The following is a 23,315-nucleotide window of genomic DNA, read 5'->3' on the forward strand; positions in this document are numbered from 1 at the left end:
TCAGGGAAAAATGCCTAATATCTCAACGCTAGTGATAAAATATCAAGAGGTTGAGAGTGTAGATATGTACTTTAGAGACTGCAGCCAATGTTATTAAAAACTGTGGGTGAGATTTTTCAGAAGTGCCTACATGATCTTGGAGCAAAAGTCCCACTGACTTTCAATTAATCTTATGCTCCAAAGTCACTTAAATACTTCGGAAAATCCCACCCTTTGCACACAAATGGACAAAGACATGTACCTTGGACTGTGTTATTCTTCTCTAATATCTTACTATTGTAGATCCTTTTGTAGAAACTTCTACCTAGGTTGTCGTACTGTCTAGCTGTGAAGACCAATGGCACTAGGCCTTGGGGGAAATGTGAGAGCCTAGAACATTCTAAATTGCCATTATTTGTTAATCAAGATTAGAGACTGCCTCACAACAACCTATGGTGGAACACGATAGAGAGCCTATAAGTAGAAACGCAATCACTTTTTATACACATTTTGTGGAAAAACTTTTGTTTTTTGATCTGTCAACACATCTGAGGTGCCTTGTTGCACTGGGAGGCTGAAGGCATCATAATCCATGCTTCTGCACATAAGTGCTACCACACCCCCTGGTTCGAAGTGGTTTCTATCTGTGATAAATGAAGGGGGGTGGGTAGCTCCCTTTTATGGACACCCAGCCAGCCAGTAGCTATAAAATCCCTGTTAGTAGCTGTTCTCTACTTGCTTTACCTGTAAAGGGTTAAAAAAAAACCCATAGGTAAAAGGAATGGAGTGCGCACCTGACCAAAAGAGCCAATGGGAGGGCTAGAACTTTTTAAAATTGGGGAAAAAACTTTCCCTTTGTCTGTCTGTCTGTTTTAAGCTGGACCTCAAGAAAACCATTCTTGATGTTAATGATTATATTTGCTCTTTTTAAATCTAGCAAAAGCCTGAGTTCTTTTTGTTTTTAATAAATTTTACCTTTTTAAAGAACAGGATTGTTTTTTTGTGTGTCCTAAGAGGTTTATACATATGTTGTTTAATTAGCTGGTGGCAAATTTTCTTTGTTTTCTTCCTCAGCTCTTTCCTAGGGTGCGGGTGGGGGGCTGTAAGGGCTTGAGGGTACCCCACAGGAAGGAATTTCCAAGTGTGCCTTCCTGGGTAAAAAGGGTTTTTTTGCATTTGGGTGGTGGTCAGAGAGCAGCTGTAACCTTGGAGTGGCCAGTATTAATTTTTAGAATCCTTGTGGGCCCCCACCTTCTACACTCAGTGCCAGAGTGGGAAATCAGCCTTGACACCATCATATACAGAGTTTACAGTTTGGTTCAATGGCTCTCAGCACCCCTACTGTAAAAAATTGTTCCATCACCACTGCTCTCCACTAATTCCTCCAAAAGCCCCATATACGTATTAAATGAGAGCAGAGAAAAGTTAAAAACCTATGTGAGAGTGCCTTTGGGGACAAAAAACAATTGCTTAAAACTTCCCATTGAGATTACTGAGCCACCAGGGAATAAAGCAACCAAATAGCAACCCCATTCACTCTCTCTGCCGTCTGAATGCAAGTCCAACCATGTTTTGTAATCCTAAAATCCAGTCGAAGTGAGGGGCAGTGTTCCACTGCACTTCTCCAGGTGCAGGGCAGGAACCAGATTGTGATGTTGAGAGTCACAATCTGATCCCTGTTTGCTGCAGGGGAGAAGTCTGTGGCAGCACTTTTTCTTCCCTCTCTGCTCCAGTGTGCTGGCTGGCAAGTTGACAGGGAGAACTAGATTTCCCTACCTGCTTCTCCTTCCCAGCCCATGCTGCCTCTGGTGATGCAAGTAACCCACACAGGGGCTTTTGGGCACTGCTTTTGCCTTTTCGCTCCCCTGCGTGGGCTCTCTGCAAAGCTCATGGTAGTGATCGACAGTATCACATTTCTTGATATAGTATTTGCGCTGCTGTTTTATGTTTATTTGGGGCACAATGTCTGTTGGCGTACCGACACATAAATGTGCATGCATGGATATGCTAAAACAGCTAACTCATTCTTAATAGTATTCATCTACTCTAAGAACTCTCGGCCCTTAGAGAGGAGTTAGCATTTTCCCAAGTACAAAGCCATCATTTCTTCATTCTATTCTGAACTTACAGCAGGGTCCTTATGTAGCCACCCTTTTTTCATAGGGGAATACTGATTTCTCCTCTTAGTCTCAGCCCCTTTCGTCTTTTTCAAATCTTCTTAGCTAGTAAATTTTTCTTTTTCGAAAATGCTTATTTAGTGAATAATTCACAAACACAGAAAGTAACCCTCTAAAAGTGAGAAGTTGCACACTGGATGTATTTAATTTTGGACTTTTGTATACTTCCATGATGTCTTTTTTTCCAAACCATATTTATTGTCTGAAAAGTGACTCTAAAAATGGCATGCTGGGGCTCTGTAATTATTGCCTGTCAGTGACTTTCAGATCAAATTCCCTCCATTTATATAGCTAGAGAGATTTTTTTTCCGACACCCAGCCCTGCAAACCTGCCTGGGGTTTGCAAATCAAGCTGTGTTCTTTCTGACTCATGCATCATCAGTCACAGAGAGTTTCTCAAATGCACTTAACAATTCTGCTGTGTAGATGCATGAACCATGCAAAAAATTCTGCTAATTCTCCCATAGCTGTGTTGGTCCTGCAGTGCCATCAGGAATAAATAGCACTAATAACTTATTTTTGCCACTAAAGTAGTGTAACTATATAAGAGGCACACAACCAACAGCTCTGCTGAATAAGTAGATACCATTATTACATTGTCACTTCTTTCTCTATAATCACGCTCTAGTATCCCAGGCAAAAATATAATTGCCAACTTTAGACTGTCTAGCATCTGTCTTCATCAGCTGTTGTTCATATTTTTCTCCCTTTCTTGTATTTTAAACACATTTGGTACATTCTGAATCTCAACTATATTACCTAAACCATTATGTTGAGCCCATTACTGTTCAAAATTAAGTCAGCCCATTTACTCATGGTACACTTTCACATCAGCAAATTATATTAGTATCTATACACTCAGTTTTTGCATCCTGAGAATCTTTGTGGACTCGTGCAATTCCCTGAAGTTGGAATAGGATTTTTTGTTATCTAGTGTAGTTATCTGCAAGTATCACAAAACTCATACGGCTTTATACAGCTTATTACAATTGTGAGCCTCTCAAACACAACATTAGAGAAATGTGCTAATGTAAATTGTTCTTGGGTAAATTCAGGGAAGGTTGTCTGTGGAGTCAACTCATATCAAACTTGATTCAGTGGTGATGCTATAGCATCACAGAGTTTTAAACCAATTATATGCTTCTTTTATAAGAGGGTACTTTCCTTTGAAAACTTTTAGACAAGGAGTAGGGTAGTGGCTTCACAGTAATACTACATTACAAATCCTATGTATTCCTGGCAAAAATCTAAACACTGCTGTCCAAATCCTGAGAAGTGCTGGGGATCTGCAGCTCTCATTGATTGACATGGGAGTTTGTAAATATTCAGCACCTTTCAGGATTTTGTCACAGTACAACAATGGTGATGCTCACCACTTTTTTTTTTACGCTACTGATTGAGCAAATTACAGTGATGATATACTGTTAAAACAGAGTTAGAACAAACCTGCATGCTACTCCAAGGGTATATCTACACTGCAGCCCCTATCTGGCCTTCTTGCGCACAACTAAAGGTGGGGAGGAGGCTAAATATAAATAATTTGCCTTGTACCCAGAAGGGTCCCAAAGTAAATCAAAACTGTTCTCTCAGCTGTACAGGGATCATGGCAGCCACTAGTAAAGCGAAGCCATCCTTGCCAGATGACATCTGCATTAATGATGCACAGTAGCACCACACAAGGATGTAGGACAACCATCGAGGTTATATGGTGTCTTACCCTGTCCAGTTAAAACTGCAGGCGGATATTATATAGGGTTTAATGATCATAGTTGGCAAGGAGACCAGGATTAACATGCCTATACTGTGAGACTTGCCCTGGGGTATTTTAACAGTTCCAGCCATCAGGACCTCAGTTTTATATCTCATCACCAAGGCTGCACCTCCAGCAACACAGTGCCCCGGAACACTGTGCTGTGATGTGCAGCACCTAGACTTTGGAAACCTGCCATGAAAACACGAGCTTGGGCCAGTTCTGCTTAGCTTGTGAGACCTAATGGAATTACAGTACAAAATAGAATGGCTGCATAAATAGAGTACTTGGTTTTATCAGGTTAATGACCCAGTTCCTTGGACTATTGGCCCATTTTAATTAGCCTAGAGATGGAGGAATAGATTAAATTGAAGAAAAATTACGAGGACTACTATAGTAAATTCATCTGTAAAGTGCAATTGAGACACTATCCTAAGTGCTTCTATAGCTAGCAAGTCAGTTCTGACACACTCCCCTGATGCTGTGATGCTCACTGTTTCATTGAATAATAACATGATTGATTTCATGGAATAATTAAATTGATTTAAAATATTGGCATTGTGCACCCAAGGAAGAAGACTAACCACAGCAGAAAAAATGTCTCTTCCTCTTTCCCTTCCCTTTTTCTCGTGTAGTTATTTGTGGATTCCACATACTAGGCGAATACACACTGAGACCCAGTGGTGATGAAAGGTGGAAGCCCACTGATGTGATCTTGTAGTGGTTTTTGGCCAAGGTGTTATACATTGCTTAGTTTGCTAGCCAAACAGTGCAAGCAGGTGTTACCTCCGTTAGTTTTATTTCCTATCCCTGTTATGAGGTAAACATTCTGAAGAATATCTTAACCTTCCCTGTTGTAACAAGATCAGAATTTGTCACTGAGCTTCCTGCATCTATTTTCTGGCAAGCTCGTAAGGGCAGTCAGATTTATATGCTAAATTCTGCTTCCATTATGGTTAGTGGTGAAACACTAATCTCTGAGTCATTTGTAGCCACTGTGCAATGTGGTAGTGTTTAATCACTTTTAGAAGTGTGCATCTTTTATGACGATAATAAGAAGTTGTTGTTTTGTTTTGTTTTAAAAGCATTTGCCTATTTCTGTAGTCTGCATGTGGAAAACAGTGAATAACCTAAAAAAATCAGGATTTCATAATACTGACAGTCATGCATCCAACAATATTATAACATTTGGTGTCTGATTTACACACACACACACACTCTCACTCACTCTTCCTCATCTGTTTTATTAGGCCCATAAATAAGTCTTATATCAAATGTAATAATCTCTCACTCAGACAACCAAGAAATCCATTGATATGAGGATTTCTTTCTTTATGATGTACAGTACGAATTATGTGTAAAAGAAATTGTTAAATTCTGGATTTTTGAGCTGGCTGTGTAAAGGTTATTATTCTTGAAGCGTGGGGTGGATTGAAACACCAGGGCATGATATTTATGTTTGGTTGTTGTTATTTTTTTCCTCGCTGGCAACAAATAAAAGTGGTTGGAGAAGTTGTATTGTTCGGGTTGGAAAGTGGCTTCTACAGTAATTTTTAATTTTGATAGAAAAGTGTGAGCATTTTAACCCATTATCTCTGGGTTAAAATCCAGCGTATAGAGAGAAATAGTTTGCAAATAATCGAAATGTGTTTACACTTGAATATTATGGCTATGAATCGTTTTCTCTGCAGCTGAAAAGCACACTTTCTTTGTAATATAACTGTTTCAAGCATTCTCTTTTTATAAATAAACTGTATATATATCTGATTGAAAACCACTGCTCTAGAGAATCTTAGCATTCCATTAGATAGTATTAACTTTGGCTTTTAACATCTTAAATCGCCATTTTTGTTTCAGACATAGGTCTGCTATGTACTTGTTTGTTTTAGTTTTTTATACTCTTTTTGGTATCATACATAACAAATGCTGCAAAACGTCTGTTAGTCTATAAGGTGCCACAGGATTCTTTGTTGCTTATACATAACAAAACATTTCCCACTTAATTTCATTTTTGAAGCTGCAGAGCATACTACAGAATATGCATATGAAACTAGAACCTGCATATGACATTTTTGCCCATTATTACACCTCAAACATAAGGTAAAAAGATCTGACATTTCACTCTAATCTCAATGTAGGGTACTAATTGTCCATCTCTGCCCACATAATGAATCTCCCAAGTATTCAGTATTTTAAAATGATCTAGCCGAAACCTGGTTCAGAATGTGAAAAATGAAAGGACTGAATAGACAATTGCTAAGGGAATGTGCCGCCCTTCACCTTAGCTTAGGTTCAAATTCTTTCCAACTCAGCGGTGACTACAAGTTTATATTCTTCTTCGAGTGATTGCTCATGTGCATGGCACAATAGGTATGTGTGCTCGCCACGTGCACCAGTGCCGGAAGTTTTTCCCCTAGCAGTACCCATAGGGGAGCGCCACTAGCGACTCCTGGAGTGGCACTGCCATTGCGCGGTATAAGGGGTGCTGCGTGCTCCCCCCCACCTTCAGTTCCTTCTTGCCACCAGTGAAGGTGCTTCGGAACTGCTCTGCTCCATCTCTGCTGTAGCTTTCCCTGTTTGGACTGTCGTTTAGTTCATAGATAGTACATGTAGTGTAAAAAAAAAAAAAAAAAAAAAGGGCGCCCAGGTCGGGGTTTAAGTTGTGCAACACCTGTAAACGGCCTATGCCCATAAGGGGTCTGCACACTAGCTGCTTACACTATCTTGGGGAAACCCACCTCAGCAACCGCTGCAAGATCTGCAGATCATTTAAGCCTCGGACCAAGAAGGAGTGGGACATACAGCTCTGAGCCATATTGATGGAGTCAGCCCTGACCCTGACACCGCTATACTGCTCTGAGTCGGCACCAAGCATCGCAGCATTGGTGTGCGGCGACCCAGCGGTGCCCTCCACCAGCTGGCACCACTCCCCATCCACGGGACACTCTAAGAAGATGAAGAAGCGATCTTCTCCGTCAAGGCAAGGCTGGGGGTGAGACTAGACCCACACTGGGCAGCTCTCGATCCCCCTTGACCTTGCGGCCTCCGACTCAAGTTGAGTGGAGTAGCCCAGCCCACTCCGAGCCGGCCTCCCTGGACACCAGTGGCCACATATGGATGCCCTCCACGCAGGAGGCCCTGCAGGAGGCTCGAGACGTAATGTCTCTCCCAGAACCAGCTGCACTTATTCCAGCGGCTCCCTGGTCCAGAGGCAAGCCAGCGCTCGGACTGCCACAGTCACCACCCGGGCGGTACCGCACACGGTCTAGGGAAGGTTCCCGATTTTGTCCTCCGCAAAGTGACCACCCTCCTCGCAGCTCACACTGGTCCCTGTCGACCCCCACCAGATTGTCTGGCTGGGTGCCGAGCAGCAGGGAATCCAGGCGTGGCTCTGCATCGAGGGAGCGCAGGCCTTGAGGTCAGAGCATGCGCCGCCAGGACTGGGACAGACGGCACCAGAGGTAGGTGACTCCAAGAAGCCACCGTAGCCCCTCGCGGTACCAACGTCAACGCTGCTCACACTCTTCACCCCAGTCGAGGTCCTTGGCACGGCACCACTCCCACAGCCCCAGGTGTAAATCACCAGCAACCGTCCATAGCGGATTCGCCCAACGGAGCCATTTGCGGAACAGCTGTTACAGACGGTACTCCTGCTCCTCTACACTGGACTCAAGGTCTCAAGCCCGGCACATACTCATCCCCATCCCGAGATAGCGACTGCTCATATGCCAGCCTGGCCTCCCCTTGGAGCCTACAGTCGGCGGACCTGGCAAGTCTGGTGGGGCAGCCCGCTCCAACTGTGCCACAGCAAGTGCAGTGGCACAAGGATCCCTGGCCAGCACCCTGGTACCAATGGACTCCATGGGCCCAGATGCAGCCCCCAGTGGTGGCTCACTCAGTGGCATATTCTGTAGTATGCTCTGTTTTTTGTCCTTGGAAAGACCGTCAGCCTCCCTCTCTCACCCCACAGGAAGGGGTCAGCGGAGCCCTCTTCCCCAATCCCGCGCTCAGAAGGGGACCAAGCATTGGGTTCTGTGGCACCGGTGGGGACGCAGAGCACTGTGCCCCCATCCTCATCCTCCCCTGATGAGGCAATCATGGCACCACCTCCTCCTGTTCCCCAGGAGGACACAAAAGCCCACCAAGAGCTCTTGAAAAGGGTGGCTTCGAGCCTCAATCTACAGACTGATGAGGTGGAAGAGCCTTCAGACTCCCTCTGTGATGTCCTCTCAGCCAGGGTGGCCCTTCCTCTCCACAAAGGGGTGGCGAAGATCTCCAATGCCCTGTGGCAGACCCCGTCTTCCCTGTCCCCCATATCAAAGAGGGCAGAGCAGAAGTATTTTGTGCCCACCAAGGGGCATGAATATCTATACATCCACCCAGCCCCTAACTCCCTAATGGTGGAGGCTGTCAACCTCAAGGAGCGTCAGGGCCAACTCACTCCCACCCCTAAGAATAAGGACTCGAGGAGGCTGGATTTGTTTGGTAGAAAGCTTTATTCTTCCTCAAGCTTCCAACTGAGGGTGGCAAACTACCAAGCCCTGCTGGGCAGATACAACTTTAACTTATGGGGCTCAGTGCCAAAGTTTACAGACTCCCTCCAGGAGCATGAGAGGAAGGAGTATAAGGCCCTGGTGGAGGAGGGCACAGCTGCCACCAGAGCGGCCCTTCAGGCAGCCTCGGATGAAATGGACATGGCTGCAAGAACTATGGCCTCTGCAGTGTCCATGAGGAGGGCGTTGTGGCTCCTCTTGTCCAGGTTGTCCAGCAAAGCACTGAGCTCCGTGCAGGACTTCCCCTTCGATGGCAAGGCCCTGTTCACGGCGCAAACAGACATGAAATTACATGCTCTCAAGGACTCTCGTATGACCTTAAAGACTCTTGGTCTCTATGTCCTGGCCTTGGCCAGGACCAAATTCAAGACTCTGCAGGTCTCCAGCCAGGCCACCCACTCCAGATATGAGCCTCCTTATAAAAAAAATCCAGGTACTATAAGAAACGCCCACAGTGGCAGTCTCGGCCTGTGCCCCAGCCTGGTCCTTCTAAGGGCAAGCAGATGGGTAAGCGCCAGTTTTGATGGGACGCCTGGGGACGACTTACCAGTCTGCACCAGGGATCCGCCCGACTTACCCTTCTCCAACCGTCTATGTTCTTTCCTCCCGGAGTGGTCGCAAGTGACCTCAGACTGTTGGGTCCTCAACACCGTCTCCCGGGGCTATACCCTCCAGTTTCTCTCTACCTCACCTACCCACCCTCCCTCCCCATCCCTCTTCAAGGACCCCTCTCACAAGAGACAGGCTGGACAAGGTCCTCACTATGCCAGAGCCCGTTCTAGCCTCCCTCCATTGGTGGTCCACCCCAGAGAACATGCTCCGAGGGGTCCCGTTGAGGAGCTGCCCCCAACTATAAAATTGGCGTCCGATGCGTCAGACTTGGGGTGGGGAGCCCACGTGGGAAACCTCCAGAACCAAGGCCTGTGGTCCGCATAGGAACTAGCCCTGCACATAAACGTCAAAGAACTCAGGGCAGCCCATCTGGCCTGCGTGGCCTTCCGCTCATGCCTTACGGGCAGGGTAGTCAGAGTTCTCATGGACAACATGGCCTCAATGTTCTACATCAACATGCAAGGCTGGGCTCACTCCTCAGCCCTCTGACAGGAAGCCCTCCAGCAATATCAACCTGGAAACTCACCACTTACCGGGATCCGGAACTTCTCATCCTAACATGAATAGTCACTGCACCTGGAGGTGGTGCACATGCTCTTCCAAACGTGGGGCACTCCCCAAATGCACCTCTTCGCAACCAGGCAGAACCGCTGGTGCCCTTGGTTCTGCACCAGGAGGGGCCTGGGCCAGGGTGCAATTTCCGATGCCTTCCTTCTGTCCTGGTTGGGTCAGCTTCTATATGCTTTTCCCCCAATTCTGCTGATCAGTAAGGTCCTGGAAAAAATCAAGATGGACAGGGCTCGCATCCTCATGATCACCCCAGTATGGCCCAGGCAGCACTGGTACGGGACTCTTTCGAGCCTGTCCACTACCCCCCCTGTGGCTGCTGCCACCCCGCCCAGACCTCCTCTCTCAGGACCGAGGTTGCCACCTCCACCCCAACCTGGCATCCCTCCACCTCACGGCATGGTTGCTCAATGGCTAGGCCATGAGGAGAGGACCTGCTCGTAGGGCGTCCAGTGAGTCCTCCTGGAAAGCAAGAGGCCCTCCACGCATCGGGCCTACATGGCAAAATGGTCTAGGTTCTCCCGGTGGGCCGCTAATCGTCCTCTCACCAGTGGCTGTTCCATTCCAATTTATACTGTATTACCTCCTTCATCTCCGAGCCCAAGACCTAGCGCCCTCATCTGTCAAAGTGCATCTGGCAGCCATATTGGCCTTTCACCCGCCAGTACAGGGCCACACAGTATTTTCTCATGTTATGACTGCTCAATGCCTTAAGGGCTTGGATCGCCTCTTTCCTTACGTTAGACTCCCGGTCCCTCAGTGGGACCTGAACTTGGTTCTGGTCAGGCTGACAGGCCCTCCATTTGAGCCACTTGTTACATGCTCCTGGTCCCATCTCATATGGAAAGTAGCCTTTCTTGTGGCAATCAAGTCTGCTAGGAGGGTCTCAGAGCTCCGGGCCCTGACCGCCAAACCCCTGTACACGGTATTTCATAAAGATAAGATCCATCTCCACCCACACCCTTCGTTCCTCCCTAAGGTGATCTCTGCCTGTTATATGAGCCAGGACATTTTCCTTCCGGTGTTCTGTCCCAAGCCCCACGCGTCTAGTGAGGAGCATCGCCTCCACATGCTAGATGTGAGATGGGCCCTGGCTTTTTACCTGGAACCAACAAAACCGTTCAGGAAGTCTTTGCAGCTGTTCATCGCCATGGCTGAACGTATGAAAGGTTGGCCAATCTCCACTCAGCGGCTCTCCAATTGGATCACTTCCTGTATCCATACTTGTTATGACCTAGTGGGAGTCCCCCCACCGCCAGTTGTGAGGGCACACTCAACAAGGGCACAAGCCTCGTCTGCCTCTTTTCTGGCTCACGTCCCTATTCAGGACATTTGTAAGGCTCCCACATGGTCATTGGTCCACACGTTCACCTCACATTTTGCGATAGTCTCCCAGACTAGGGAAGACGCTGGGTTCAGCAGAGCAGTGCTCTGTCCTGAGTGTCTGTGAACTCCTACCTACCTCCAACAGATATAGCTTGGAATCACTTATTGTGGAATGCACATCACTTGAAGAAGAAAAGACAGTTACCTTTTCTGTAATTGGTGTTCTTCAAGATGTGTTGCTCATGTCCATTCCACATCCCACCCTCCTTCCCCTCTGTTGGAGTTGTCTGGCAAGAAGGAACTGAGGGTGGGGGGAGCGAGCAGCGCCCCTTATACTGCACCATGGCAGTGCCGCTCCCCTACCGGTACTGCTAGGGGAAAATCTTCCAGTACTGGTGCACGTGACGAGCACACATGCCTATTGTGGAATGGACATGAGCAACACAACTCAAAGAACACCAGTTACGGAAAAGGTACCTGTCTTTTATCCGATGGTTTGCTACTAGTCTGTGGTATGTGAACTGAGGAGGTGGGTTGAGTTCAGCTGCTAGTGGACAGGTTTGTTCATGTCACAAGTGGTATCTTCGAGTCTTAGCAGACTGGTCAAGCAGCGAATAAAGAGAGAGCTACAGTTTTCCTTTTCCAGTGCTGCTTTTCCACAAGCACGACACTCGCATCGGTTTTGATACTATTTCCAGTAGCAAAACCAGACTGAATTCAATCGGTCTTACCTGTGACTTAGGTAGAGTACTCTTAACATCCTCACACTGGTCTCTTTCATTGCTGCTTAATTGATCAAAAGTAATCAGTATGCCAAAGGAGATCTGTGTGATCAGTGCAGTAAAACAGGCCACTATGTGAATTAGCGCTCAAAGGCAAAAGTAGGATCATCCTGTATTACTAGGCCATCAGTAAAGTGGGCCAGTGCCCAATGGTATTTTCCCTCAGAGTCTTCAAACCTTATTAGGTCCATCACTCTCCGAGAGCAGACTTTATATGTAGCACCTGTTGTGTCAAACAGGTTCACACATGTTGGGAATATTTTGCTAGCTTGGCAGCTGGTAGTGTGGGAAGCTAAGATGTTTAGGTTTTTAGGAGGTAGTGTGGGAAGCCTGAGATGTTTTTTTTTTTTTTTTTTTTTAGTTAATTAGGCTTTGAGTTTTGTTTTGTTGTGTTGGCCTTTCTCTCTCTCAGGCAATAATAATATAATAAATTAATAGTAGGATAGTCTAGGATGATGTTAGGATGATGTTAGCAGTGTGTGTGTGTGTTTTTTTGTTGTGTATTAAAATTTGCTTGCTTTCAAGCTAGTATAAAGATGTATGTATGAGGAGAATGAATGGAGAGAAAATCATACTGACTGATGAACATATGTCCACGCCCGCATGAGGTGCACTGAGGTGCAACACACACACTCCACATTTCAGTGACAGGTGAACTGTCAAAGTGACTTGGCTGAGGTTCCAGAGTAAATCAGAGACAGAACCAGATACAGAACTCAGGAGTCCTAATTCTCTCTCTCCTGGTGTAACCAGTGTCATACTTCCAACAAACAATGTATTTGCAATATGACTTATTGATTATGCAAGTTATCTCAGTGTCTAGTCATATCAGCCATATCGTATATTGTTAAGTCATCTAACATGTCCGTCTCTGGGGAGGATGGTTTTCAAGATAGATATTACCCGCCTTATTTATTCTGCTTGGGTGAACACACCAGGGGACTAGAAAAAATAGTAATTCTGTTAGTCCAGTAGTCAGATATATGTTACCAGGCCAATCATTTAAACGCTACAAGGAAGCTTTGGAGTGCAGTGCTCTCTTAACCTACCAAGACTGCAAGTCGCTTTCGAGAGCTTTCATACATTTCTGTATACAGCAGCTATCTGCTTGTTAACTAGCTTTTTAAATCTTTTGTAGGCTTTCAGATAGATTCAGTATTAGGATATGCCAGTTACCGCTGGCAAACTGAAGGCACAGCTCCATTATATTGGTAGCCAGCACCACCCCAAAACTGGTCAGTGTTAGCTGGGAAGGACCACGGCTAGGATGATTTCGCATACTCCAATTGCAGACTCCCTTGAGAAGTATGTTATGCAGCTTCTGGCAGAGATTAAAGCTTCCCTTGCCTGGTGGAAATTCAAAGGCAGAGCAGGTGGCATAACTATCACCTACCCTTCCCTGCATTGTGTCTCCCCTGTGGCACAATGAGACAGGCAAACTCCAGTGGGTATATATTACTACACCTTGCATCAGTAAGAGTGAATTTCATGTATAAAACTGGGTAAAGATTTATTTTTCAAGGTTTCTCCTCCTCTTCTCCCATCTGATGGAAGAGTCCATATAGGCGTCATTATGGCACCATCTACTCCAGTGCAAGGAAACAAAGAATTGAGGTTATAAAAGGGCAGACTCCATTCCCCAGCCTGTTAATATTCTTTGCCTCATTTCTTGGAGAAATGGAGGGGCCTAACTCTCAGCTGTTTGAATATAGTTCCTTTTTTTCCCTTCAGTAACTCCTTGAAGTGATCAAAAGACAAGAGCAAGAATCAAAAGAAGAGCGACAGAGAAAATAGGGACCCAGCTAAGGGGAACAAAGCAAGAGTAAGTGCCAATTGTGTAGGTTCCCAGTGCCAAAAAAATACATTGTGTGTGTCGTCAGGGGCATCCTCCACTGACTGTGGAGTCCTTCTCTGGCAGGCAAAGTGCCTGTAAGGGGCACCAGTTGCATAGGCACTGCTCCTCGTTGGGATAATGGCTTTTCCTGTGACACAGCGCTTCCATTTGGCTTCCTTAAATAGCAGTTGGATCTTTCACTGCACAGTGGGGAGTACTTGGCTTGGATACAATAGGGTGGAGTGCTCCAAAGGGGCAATGTGTAACAAGGGAAGAAAGTGAGCTAAATGAATATATTTATATCCATTTAAAAATGTAATGCAGACCAGCACTGAAAGGAAAAATCTACAAAGCAGACTGTGCAAATTAAGGTCTCCTGGGCCGCTGCTCTAACTTGCATGTCTGACAGTTACATGGTTGCTGAGGATAACCCAAGCTGACCTTGGCAGCAGTACAGAGTCAGTCTGAACAAGAGGATGAATGATTCTCAATTGCCCCAGTGCAAAGGATTATGTACAAATAGGCTTTTCTTTAACACCAGGAGCCTGATTCTCTTCTCATTTACACTGAAGTAAAACACAAGTAACTACAGCAGAGTCATTGGGCCGTATCCTCTGGTGATGAAGCAGCACTGATTTACACCTACTGAAGAGCAATCCCAGTGGAGTTAAACTGGTGTGTGAGACGCATGTCATCTTATGCCACCTCCTGCGGACCTTGAGGCAGAACAAAGGAAGTATCACTCGCCATTTTTGTGTGAATTCTCCGACACCCCTCCCATAGTGTTTAAAGTGACTCTTTGAAGGCACCAGGGCTATAGAGCAACAGTTTGTTCGAACTGACTGTGCTGGCAGTTCTACCTTTATGGGCACTGAAATTGATTTTCCTCCTCTTGATAGAGTTTGCACATTGAACAAGGGAAAGGGACATGGCAGCACAACTGCAGCATGTAGAAACAAATGTTAGTAAGTGCATCAAGACTGCCAATAGATTAATAATATTTAATATATCTATAGCAGCGTAAGCATGCATTTTGCATTACAAAAATAATGGACAGAGGGAGCCTCTGCAAGAAGCATGTCTTTCTCTTGTTGATATGACTCCAGTCAAGTCCTACGTAATACTTACATATCACCGTGTTTAGTGGGGGCACTGTTCTGTTTCTTTATAAGCCAAAGTAGAGTGTACAGAAATACCTTAGTCTGCTACTTTCCTGATGCTGCACCTGACACTGCTTTTTAATTTGTGTGAATTAAATGGTGCTGAATCTTTTCTAATCACTTATGGCATTGTTGAGAATAATTAATGTCCAATAGGATGGGCTGATTAAAAACATGAAGGCACCAACCTTGTCTATAACTGGAAACAAACAAACAAAGATTCCAGGCCAGATTCTCTGTTGCATCCAGAAGAAGCAGAACTTATCATTGGCAGAGCTTAGAGTAACCTCTAGACTGCTCTAACTCTGCCAACTGGTAAGAATTTCCCAAGGGCTGTCTGGCAGCCGGAGATCATGGAGTGCAGTGTGCTCCAGCCACAACCCAGACATACTCTGATCTTCCAGGAGCTGTGAAGAGGTGGCAGAGGAGGCAACTACAGTGGCTCTGCCCCTACTGAAGACTCCCACATTGAGACTCTGCCCCGTAGCATTTATTTCTAAATAACTAAATGTTAGTGTAGCATATACTTCTTTTTAATGTGTTCAGTTCTTCAGCAGAACTTTAACGGTAAAAGTTCATCCAGTGTAAATACCTGTTTGGTGAAGTTCCCTCCCATCTCCCTATCCACAAATTAAAAACTAAAGATTAATTCTAAAAATTAAAGATGGCCCAAATCCTAAACTATTTATACAAACCTTTCCTCGTACAAAACATTACAGGTTTGAATAAAACCTGACCCATTTTTGACAATCTCTGATTTTTATTTTCCAAAATTGAAACCTCACTGTTATTTTCTGAAACCACCTGAGCTTTGCTGATGTTTACCAAGAATCAGATATTCCTCATGAGAACAATAATGGCATTTGGCATATCCCTTTCTTTTTATTTTTCTGTCCCCTAATTTCCTCCAGAAATAAACCTTATTGCCAATGGTGCTGACTCTGTGAAATCTAACGAGATTTAGCTTATCAATACCTACCTTTCCACTGGCAACTGAAATACAATAGAACTAATCTGCACCCTTTTCTGCTTGCGATGAGATGCTGTCTGCATTAGCTAGAAAATACTGAAATGGTTTGTTAGCAGGCAGCATTCTTGCAATGCATGGAAGCATATACTGTGCACTTATCACTTTGCTCTTTTGTCCATATTTTAATCCTCTGGAAATAGGTAATTTAATGGCCCAATTTTTTATGAAATTTCCATTAGTTTCTCAGTCAGCTACTTTTGTCAGTGCAGATATTAGGTAAAAATAAAGCATTTCTACAAAGTAGTTAAAGGTAAAAAAAATAGTAATTAAAAGACATCAGAATTTGCTCAGGACTGTAGAATGTATGACACATGACCTTGGCTGAATGGCAGATTGCTGGTTATAATGTTCCAAAATAATTGTAACAAATCTGTGGCCACTTAGAACTTTGCAATTTTCACTATATAGTACACTAGGGTCATTTAGAATTTGATAGTGGCAGTCTTCCTGTCCCAAATTAGAGGCTCCAGTCCTACCCCCAAGCTAAAGGAGAATTTCCTTTAGCTGGTAGCCATCTGGGGTCTAGGATACTACACAGTATAAATACAGATGACATATTTTTCCATAGTTAAAATGGTTGAAAATTATTCCTCTGATAATGTTATTCCTCTGCAATGAATATTTCAGAACTTGACCAGATACAGAGGAAGTTGAATATCATACAAATTATTAATCAAATAATTTATTTGACATTACTGGCAATATTTCTTGGATAATGTATTGAGGAGAAAGTAAATCAGTAATGAGATTCAAGAAGTGGGAGGGGAGATTTTGGTTTAATAAATCACAACCACAAATGTATGCTATGTCCTCTTAACAGAATACAAATGCTTGCTTAAGCTGAACTATATTCACAATATTTGTAGTTAATATTGTCTTGCAGACTAAAATGAGGACATTTTGCAGAAAAATCCTTGAAAGACATTACAGAATATAAACTGTAGTCCTGGAGGAATTCTGCACCAAAGAATTAAAAATTCAGTGCACAGTATTTTAAAATTGTGCAAAATTCTGCATATATTCTGCATATATTATTTGTCAAAATAACACTATATAATCATGCCAGTTTCATTTATTTTGGTAATTCATTTAAAAATACCTATCAGCAACTATGTCTGTAACAGTACAGACAGAAAAAAATTCCTCCAGGAGTAGAGAGTTAAGGAAACTCCCCTCAGAGCCCAGTAGGGGGGGGCAGGCAGCCCCCCCTCCCGCCTCCGCCCCCAGAGCCCAACTACAGGGCACCTCCCCAGCCCAAACACTTGCATGCACTCCCCTACTCCTTTCAGAATTTTCCTTATTCTACATCCGATTCCTTATGCATACTAACATTTTGTTTGCTTTTTTAACTTCAGCTGCACATTAAGATATTAAGCAGAGGTTTTCATTGTGCTGTTCACCATGATGCTCAAGTCTCTTTTTGGAGTTGATAGAGTTAATTTAGAATCCTGAAAGGTGTAGGAGTAGTTTAAATGTTCCCATCTGATGTGCATTAGTTTGCATTTGTCAACACTGAATTTCATTTGTCATCACCTAACCCATGCACTTCGCTTTGTTAGCTCTCTCAGGTTCCTCACAGTCCTTTCTGGCCTTGAGTAACCTAAATAATTTTGTGTTAACTGCAGGTTTTGCTACTTCACTACTCACTTCCCTTTCCAGAGTATTGGTAACGATATTAAACAACACAGGACCTACTACAGAACTTATGGCACCCCACTGTTAAACTTTTGCCATCATAAATATAATCCCATTTTTTGCTTCCTGTCTCTTAGCCTCATAGATCTTAGTTTATGATCTATGGCAATATTTTGACATTCATTCTATGACTACTTAGCTTCTTTAGTTGCCTCTTGTGAAGGACACTGTGAAAGGACTTTTGAAAGTCTGAATAAATTATGTATGTCAGCTGGTTCTCCTTCACCCACTAATTTATTGGCATGTTCAAAGAATTCTAATAGTTTACTGAAACAAGGTTTTCCTTTGCAGAAACTGTGCTCGTTAGACCCTGTCAGATCATGATCTCCCAGTTGTTATTCTATTTTCCGTTATTTCAACTAGTTTGACACTATAGGCAGCGCATAACTCTTGTGTTTGGGTGATGCTGGGCGTGAGTGCCAGAAACTCCCTAGAAGTGGGGTGGGGGGCGGCACTGGCACCGAGGCCGTGACCCAACCTCCTGCTCCATCCTGAGGCGTTGCCATTGCTCGGCCTCCTCCCTCTGAGGCCCTGCCCATGCTCCGACCCGAGGCTCCATTCCCACTCGGCCTCTTCCCACAGGGCTCCCCACACCAACTGCTCTTCACCCCTCCCTTGAAGCCCACCACTCACGCCTCTCCTCCACCAAGACCCCCCCTGCTCGTGTCTCTCTGCCCCACCAAGGTCCCCGTGCCCACCACTTGTGCCTCTCCATCCCCTCCCCGAGATCCCCCTGCCCACCACTCGTGCCTCTCTGCCCCTACTCCAGGTACTACCTCTGCCTGGTCCTCTCTGCCCCCTCCCCCAGACCCTCCCACCTGTTCAGTCCTCTCCTCCCCAGAGGCTCCCTTCCCCCGCCTCTCCATCCCCTCCTCTCCACCCCTTCCCCGAGGTCTCCCCACTTTCTCCTCTCCTTCCCTGAGCCCCCTCCCCCACCTGCACCTCTCCACCCTTTCCCAGAAGAGGCACCAGGTGGTGGTGGGGGGTACCTTGGGGGAAGAGATGGAGCGGGGGCGGGAAGAGGCAGAATGGGGGATGGTCCATGTGGGAAGAGGCAGAGTGGGGCTGTGGGGCAGGGCCACAGTCTGGACACTGGTGGCCCTCCCACTTCTCGGAAACTTCCGGCAGCGGTGCTCCAAAGGCAGCAGACTGCCACACCGCCAAAGGGACATGCGTTGCAGCCAGCATTTCTTGCCCTATTTGGGGAGACTTAGCCTCCCCAGACCTTCTTATGCCTGCCGTGTTTGCCACATTCGGATGTAAGACTTACTGGTCTGTAAGTCCCCAATTTTTATTTTAGCTTATTAACTTCCTGCTTCTTGTAACACGAGGACAGTTCTGCTTTTGCATGGTTTACTCTGTGGCTCTGTCTAGACTATGAATATAAGGTGTATTTCACAATTGTGCTGATGTGAACATAACAAAATTACTTTTTGGTAGCTAAAAAGTTGAGCATTAACAAACTTAGTGACATCCACAGATATTCAACTGTTACTAAAGCACATTTGGAAAATATTTCCATGTTTTGTTAAAGTTAAACTCAATGAGCCAAAATCAGATTTTAGTTACACTGGCTAATTAGAAATGAACCCATTGACTTGTCTTCACACAAAAGTTGTATTGGCTTAAATAAAATTGTGTTTAATATTGATGTTATTAAATGGGTGTAAACTCCTGTGCAGACCCACTTACACCCGTGTAACACAGGGTGACATGGATTTTTCTTAAATTGATTTAAGCTGAAATAGTATAAATTTAATTGAGTGTCCACCCAGGGTTTTGTACTGGTTTAATTATAGCAATTAAAAGAACCCCACCTTTAATTAAACTGGTGCAACTTTGTGTACAGATAGAACCAACAATTGTTATTTTGGATTTACAATATGTATCTAATCTATTTACCATTGTCAAATCTGAGCACCTCACTATTTTAATGTATTTTTTCTCATAGCACCCTTGTGAGGTAGGGAAGTGCTGTTATTCCCATTCCCCAGATTGGAACCTGAGGTACATGTGTAATTAGCTCTCTCTGGGTATGTCTTTGGATTTGTCATGCGAGCAATTTCAGACACTAGCTTCAGAGTTTTCAATTTCAGTGGTTCCTAGGGCATGTCTGCATGGGAAAATTATTCCCGAATAAGGTAGGATGTGAAATTAAAGTACAATATTTATTCTGGAATAGTTCCGCATGTGGACACTCTTATTCTGGAAATTAGAAGAGGCTTTCTAACCATCAGAGGAGTGTGGTTCTCAAACTGCCTTCCAATAGAAGTAGTGGAGGCAAACCACCAAAATAGTTTTAAGATGGAGCTTGATAAATTTATTAATGGGATGATATGACAGGGCTGCCTGTGATAGCAGGGGACTGGATTTGCTGACCCAGGAGGTGCTATATTCCTCACACAGAGCTATTCTGGTCAATTTCCCTGTGAAAACAAGCTGTCTCTTCCACTGCAGCCTTATAGCTGCAGGTATCAGTGAGAGAAATTGGCTCTAGAACTACATTACAAACTCCAGGCCTCTGTCAGTTTGGGCTCCAACTCTTTCTTAGCCCACTGTTAGTATCAAGAGGCTTTTTGGAGGGGACAGAGTGAAGAGGCGAATCAACTTGTCAGAGAATTAGAATTTTGCTCCACTAAAGAGGCAGCTGTCCACAGCACTGGAGAACAGAAGCAATGAGTGGATCTGAGCTGCTCCTTCGATTTTTCTTGGTTTAGATAATTTGAGTATGGCAGATTAGGGGAATAACTCTTTGTCTTTAAGTGTAAAAATGTGAAAAATAGACTTCGTATGTGCGTGTGCAGTTTGGAGTTTGTGGGTGCTGTGGTTGTTTACCCAACAGGACATGCAAGATTGTCAGGGCCAAATTTCAGAAAGGGCTCTTTTCCCACTGTTTCCCCAGCAAATGTTAATAGCTCTTTTTTTAAAAAAAGCCAACAACAAATCCTGACAAAAACAACCAAAAAACAAAAGAAACCAACCACCACTGCTGCCAGCCAGGGAATATTTCCCCGTTGGCGATCCGTCAGAGTTCAAGGAAGATTGTCTTCCATACAATGATAGCCAGGGAATATGTATTTGTCCTCTGAAGAGCCATTGTAGAAGATTTGGTGACTAATTCCAAAAACTGAAATGTAAAACAGAGGGATTTTCTTCAAATTTTAAGTGCAAATATAAACATAACTCTACCTATGGCATCATTACTGACTCAGGAAAATGAAGCATCTTTTTCACGGATACGCAAAGCATGATTGTTATTATGGAGATGGTGTTATCTTCTTAGAACATTAATTTTATAAAAAAAAATTGTAAACAGTGTTTGCCTAAACCTTGTCTGTCTGCATTGTGGCTTCAGCAGTGGACCTTGAGGCATAGGAAACCAGAATTACGTGGCAAATGTTCACATTTCCAGTGGCTTCTCTGTGCATAGAAAGAAAGTTATTGGGAATGAATGAGTGATTTTTTTTTTGTTATCTTCTGAGCAAAGGTCCATTGTCCAAAGTATTGTGTGTGTGAAGTGTTTGTAAGATATACAAGTGTGAACTCCTGCGTCCATTGAAATCAGTGGTAAAACTCCCATTGACTTCAGAGGGGACAAGATTTTACTATGTCAACATCTTTGCAATCCTGTGTTACAGAATGTCAAAATATAAATAAAAAGGTAAAATGAGAGACTGCATGCAAACTTTCAGAAAATTGTATGTGATTTTATTTCTTCTGGAGAAACAAAATCCAGTTTTGTGGCATTGGGCTACTAAATTAGCATGTGAAGAATAAGTGCTTTTATTTTGGAAGTGAATGCGTAGGTAAAATATTGACCCCCATTGCAGTCAAGGCAAAACTTTCATTTAATTTTAATGGAGCCAGGATTTTACCCCATCTCTTAAAAATAAATAAATAAGCTAGATAGTAAAAGAATAGCCTAAAGTCCTGCTACACAAGAAAAGCTCAACACCACCTTAACTGTCAAGTTGCTGCCAATGCCTCCATTATACCATAGCTCATGGTGTTTGATAGGTCCTTGTTATCTGTCATTGTGGTATCTGACAAAATTTTACCTACAATAATAAATGTAGCCCATTAGCACTATTTGGGAATTCCTTTTTAAAGTTTCTAATGTTTGTGTTTTGCTCCAGTTGTAGAGTATAACCTCCTCTGTTTGCGTAACTTGTCCGGAAATCGTATCCTCTCAGTGGTTTGGTAACAGCAGCAATGTTGCACTGCAAAGATACAATAACTTTACCCAAACTCGGGATGTTTTTCTAGTATCTAGATTTAGGTCATCCCCCACATGACCAGAAAGTTCGTAATTACTTAAACAAAAGAGAATAGATTTGTCTGACAGGATTGGTTTGTTTTTTAGACCAACAAATGCTTATTTCCCCTGTGTTTTTCATCATCAGGATGATTGTAGATTATTTTATTTTAATAAATTAATGTTGGATTTACATGGTAATTGCTAGAATTGCTCTCTTTTAAAATTTTCTCACTTCTCTGCAGCCCACTTCTTCATGACTTTAAAAAAAAAATCAGTAGTTTTGGAAAGTTAATGATTTCCCTCGACACTCTTGAAGGCATATAACCTAAATCAGTGGATGCTCCTGCAGCTCAATCTTACACAGAAAAATGAGAAAATAAAATCAAAGCGCAATACGTTTACTAACATCACAGTGATGCCATTCACATCAGTTGTTTTACTAGCGTAGCTTTTCCAGATGAAAGATTCATGCAGGGACAACTGCTCCAGTGTCTCAGCTCATGCAGTGCATGCATTAGTAGGTAGCAGAGTGGGTGATCTTTTTAAAGTGGAAAATGTCCATCTTTCAGCAAAAATTTGAATACTGAAAAATTTCTGCCGAGAGCTGAAATATTTTGGTTTTCAGGCAGTTTCTTTGGCAAAAAATAAAAAAAAATTGTGCAAAGCAGACACTTTCTTTGTTAAAATTCATTTAATCAAAACCCCAATTTTCTGTCAAGCAGTTTTGAAAATTTTCAACCAGCCCTAATAGATAGCTTCTAAATTGCAGTAATAGGACATCAGGGAGGGATTTAGATAATTAGGAAGTAAAGAAAATCTTGTAAATTATAGTTAACAATAAGTAGCATGTAAAAGAATACTTGGGAAAATGGAACATATGTAAAGCCGAAGGTCTAGATCAATGGCAGCTCAAATTAACATTTAGGTAGGGCACCATGACACTCATTAGATGCTCTTGCACTCATTATTTACAGGAACTTTGAAAGTTCCCCCTCAGCTGGTGGCTGTCCAATGAATCCAGGTCTGATCATCAGCCCACCCAGAGAAATACCCCCTGAGGATACAGTGCTTCTAGCTAGCCTGCCCTTGTGCTAATGAGCACAAAGGGAGGAGTTGTGACTTCCTCCTTCATGGGTGTGCTGGGAAGGAAGGTATTCTGTACCCTCTTGCTAGCACATCCATTTCAGGACAACTATAATGTGGACTAGACCCAGCAGTTCTTGCTCAGGCACTTCAGCAATAAGGTCTAAGTAGGACTGAAGGATCTGACCCATCATTTGAAAGTTAATCACAGATGAGAAAATTTCTACTGCAGTAACCATACTCATAACTCTGAGGGGTCTAAAAATCAGGCTGCAGGGGATTGGAGCACCTCTGAGTCTCCTAATACTGGGCCATTAGGACACATGAAAACAGCTGGGTAGATTTTTTTTTCCCCTCTGGCATTTCAGATTTCACTTCAGCTTGTAACTTTATGTATACTTACATAAAAGTGAAATACACGTTCAATTGCTCTTTAGTGATGCTTGCAGCTGAGTGTAGAAGATAAAACTGCTTATCTCTTCCCTTGTATTGTTCAGCATGTTTAAAGT

General features: G+C 43.8%; 1 protein-coding gene across 5 annotated transcripts in view; it reads left to right on the forward strand.

Moving 5' to 3' along the window:
• HHAT (hedgehog acyltransferase) overlaps window positions 1-23,315 on the forward strand; it is a 365,126-nt gene that overhangs the window by 246,986 nt on the left and 94,825 nt on the right. The window contains exon 12 of one of the 5 annotated variants that reach the window (XM_039528547.1): window positions 13,478-13,567. The exons of the other annotated variants lie outside the window; for them this stretch is intronic. Coding sequence (XP_039384481.1) covers window positions 13,478-13,488 — 11 coding nt within the window. The 3' untranslated portion in view covers window positions 13,489-13,567. Of the gene's footprint in view, window positions 1-13,477; window positions 13,568-23,315 lie in introns of those variants that run through there. 5 annotated transcript variants of the gene reach the window in all.

This window comes from Mauremys reevesii, linkage group 3 (genome assembly GCF_016161935.1).
Source record: "Mauremys reevesii isolate NIE-2019 linkage group 3, ASM1616193v1, whole genome shotgun sequence".
NCBI lineage: Eukaryota > Metazoa > Chordata > Testudines > Geoemydidae > Mauremys > Mauremys reevesii.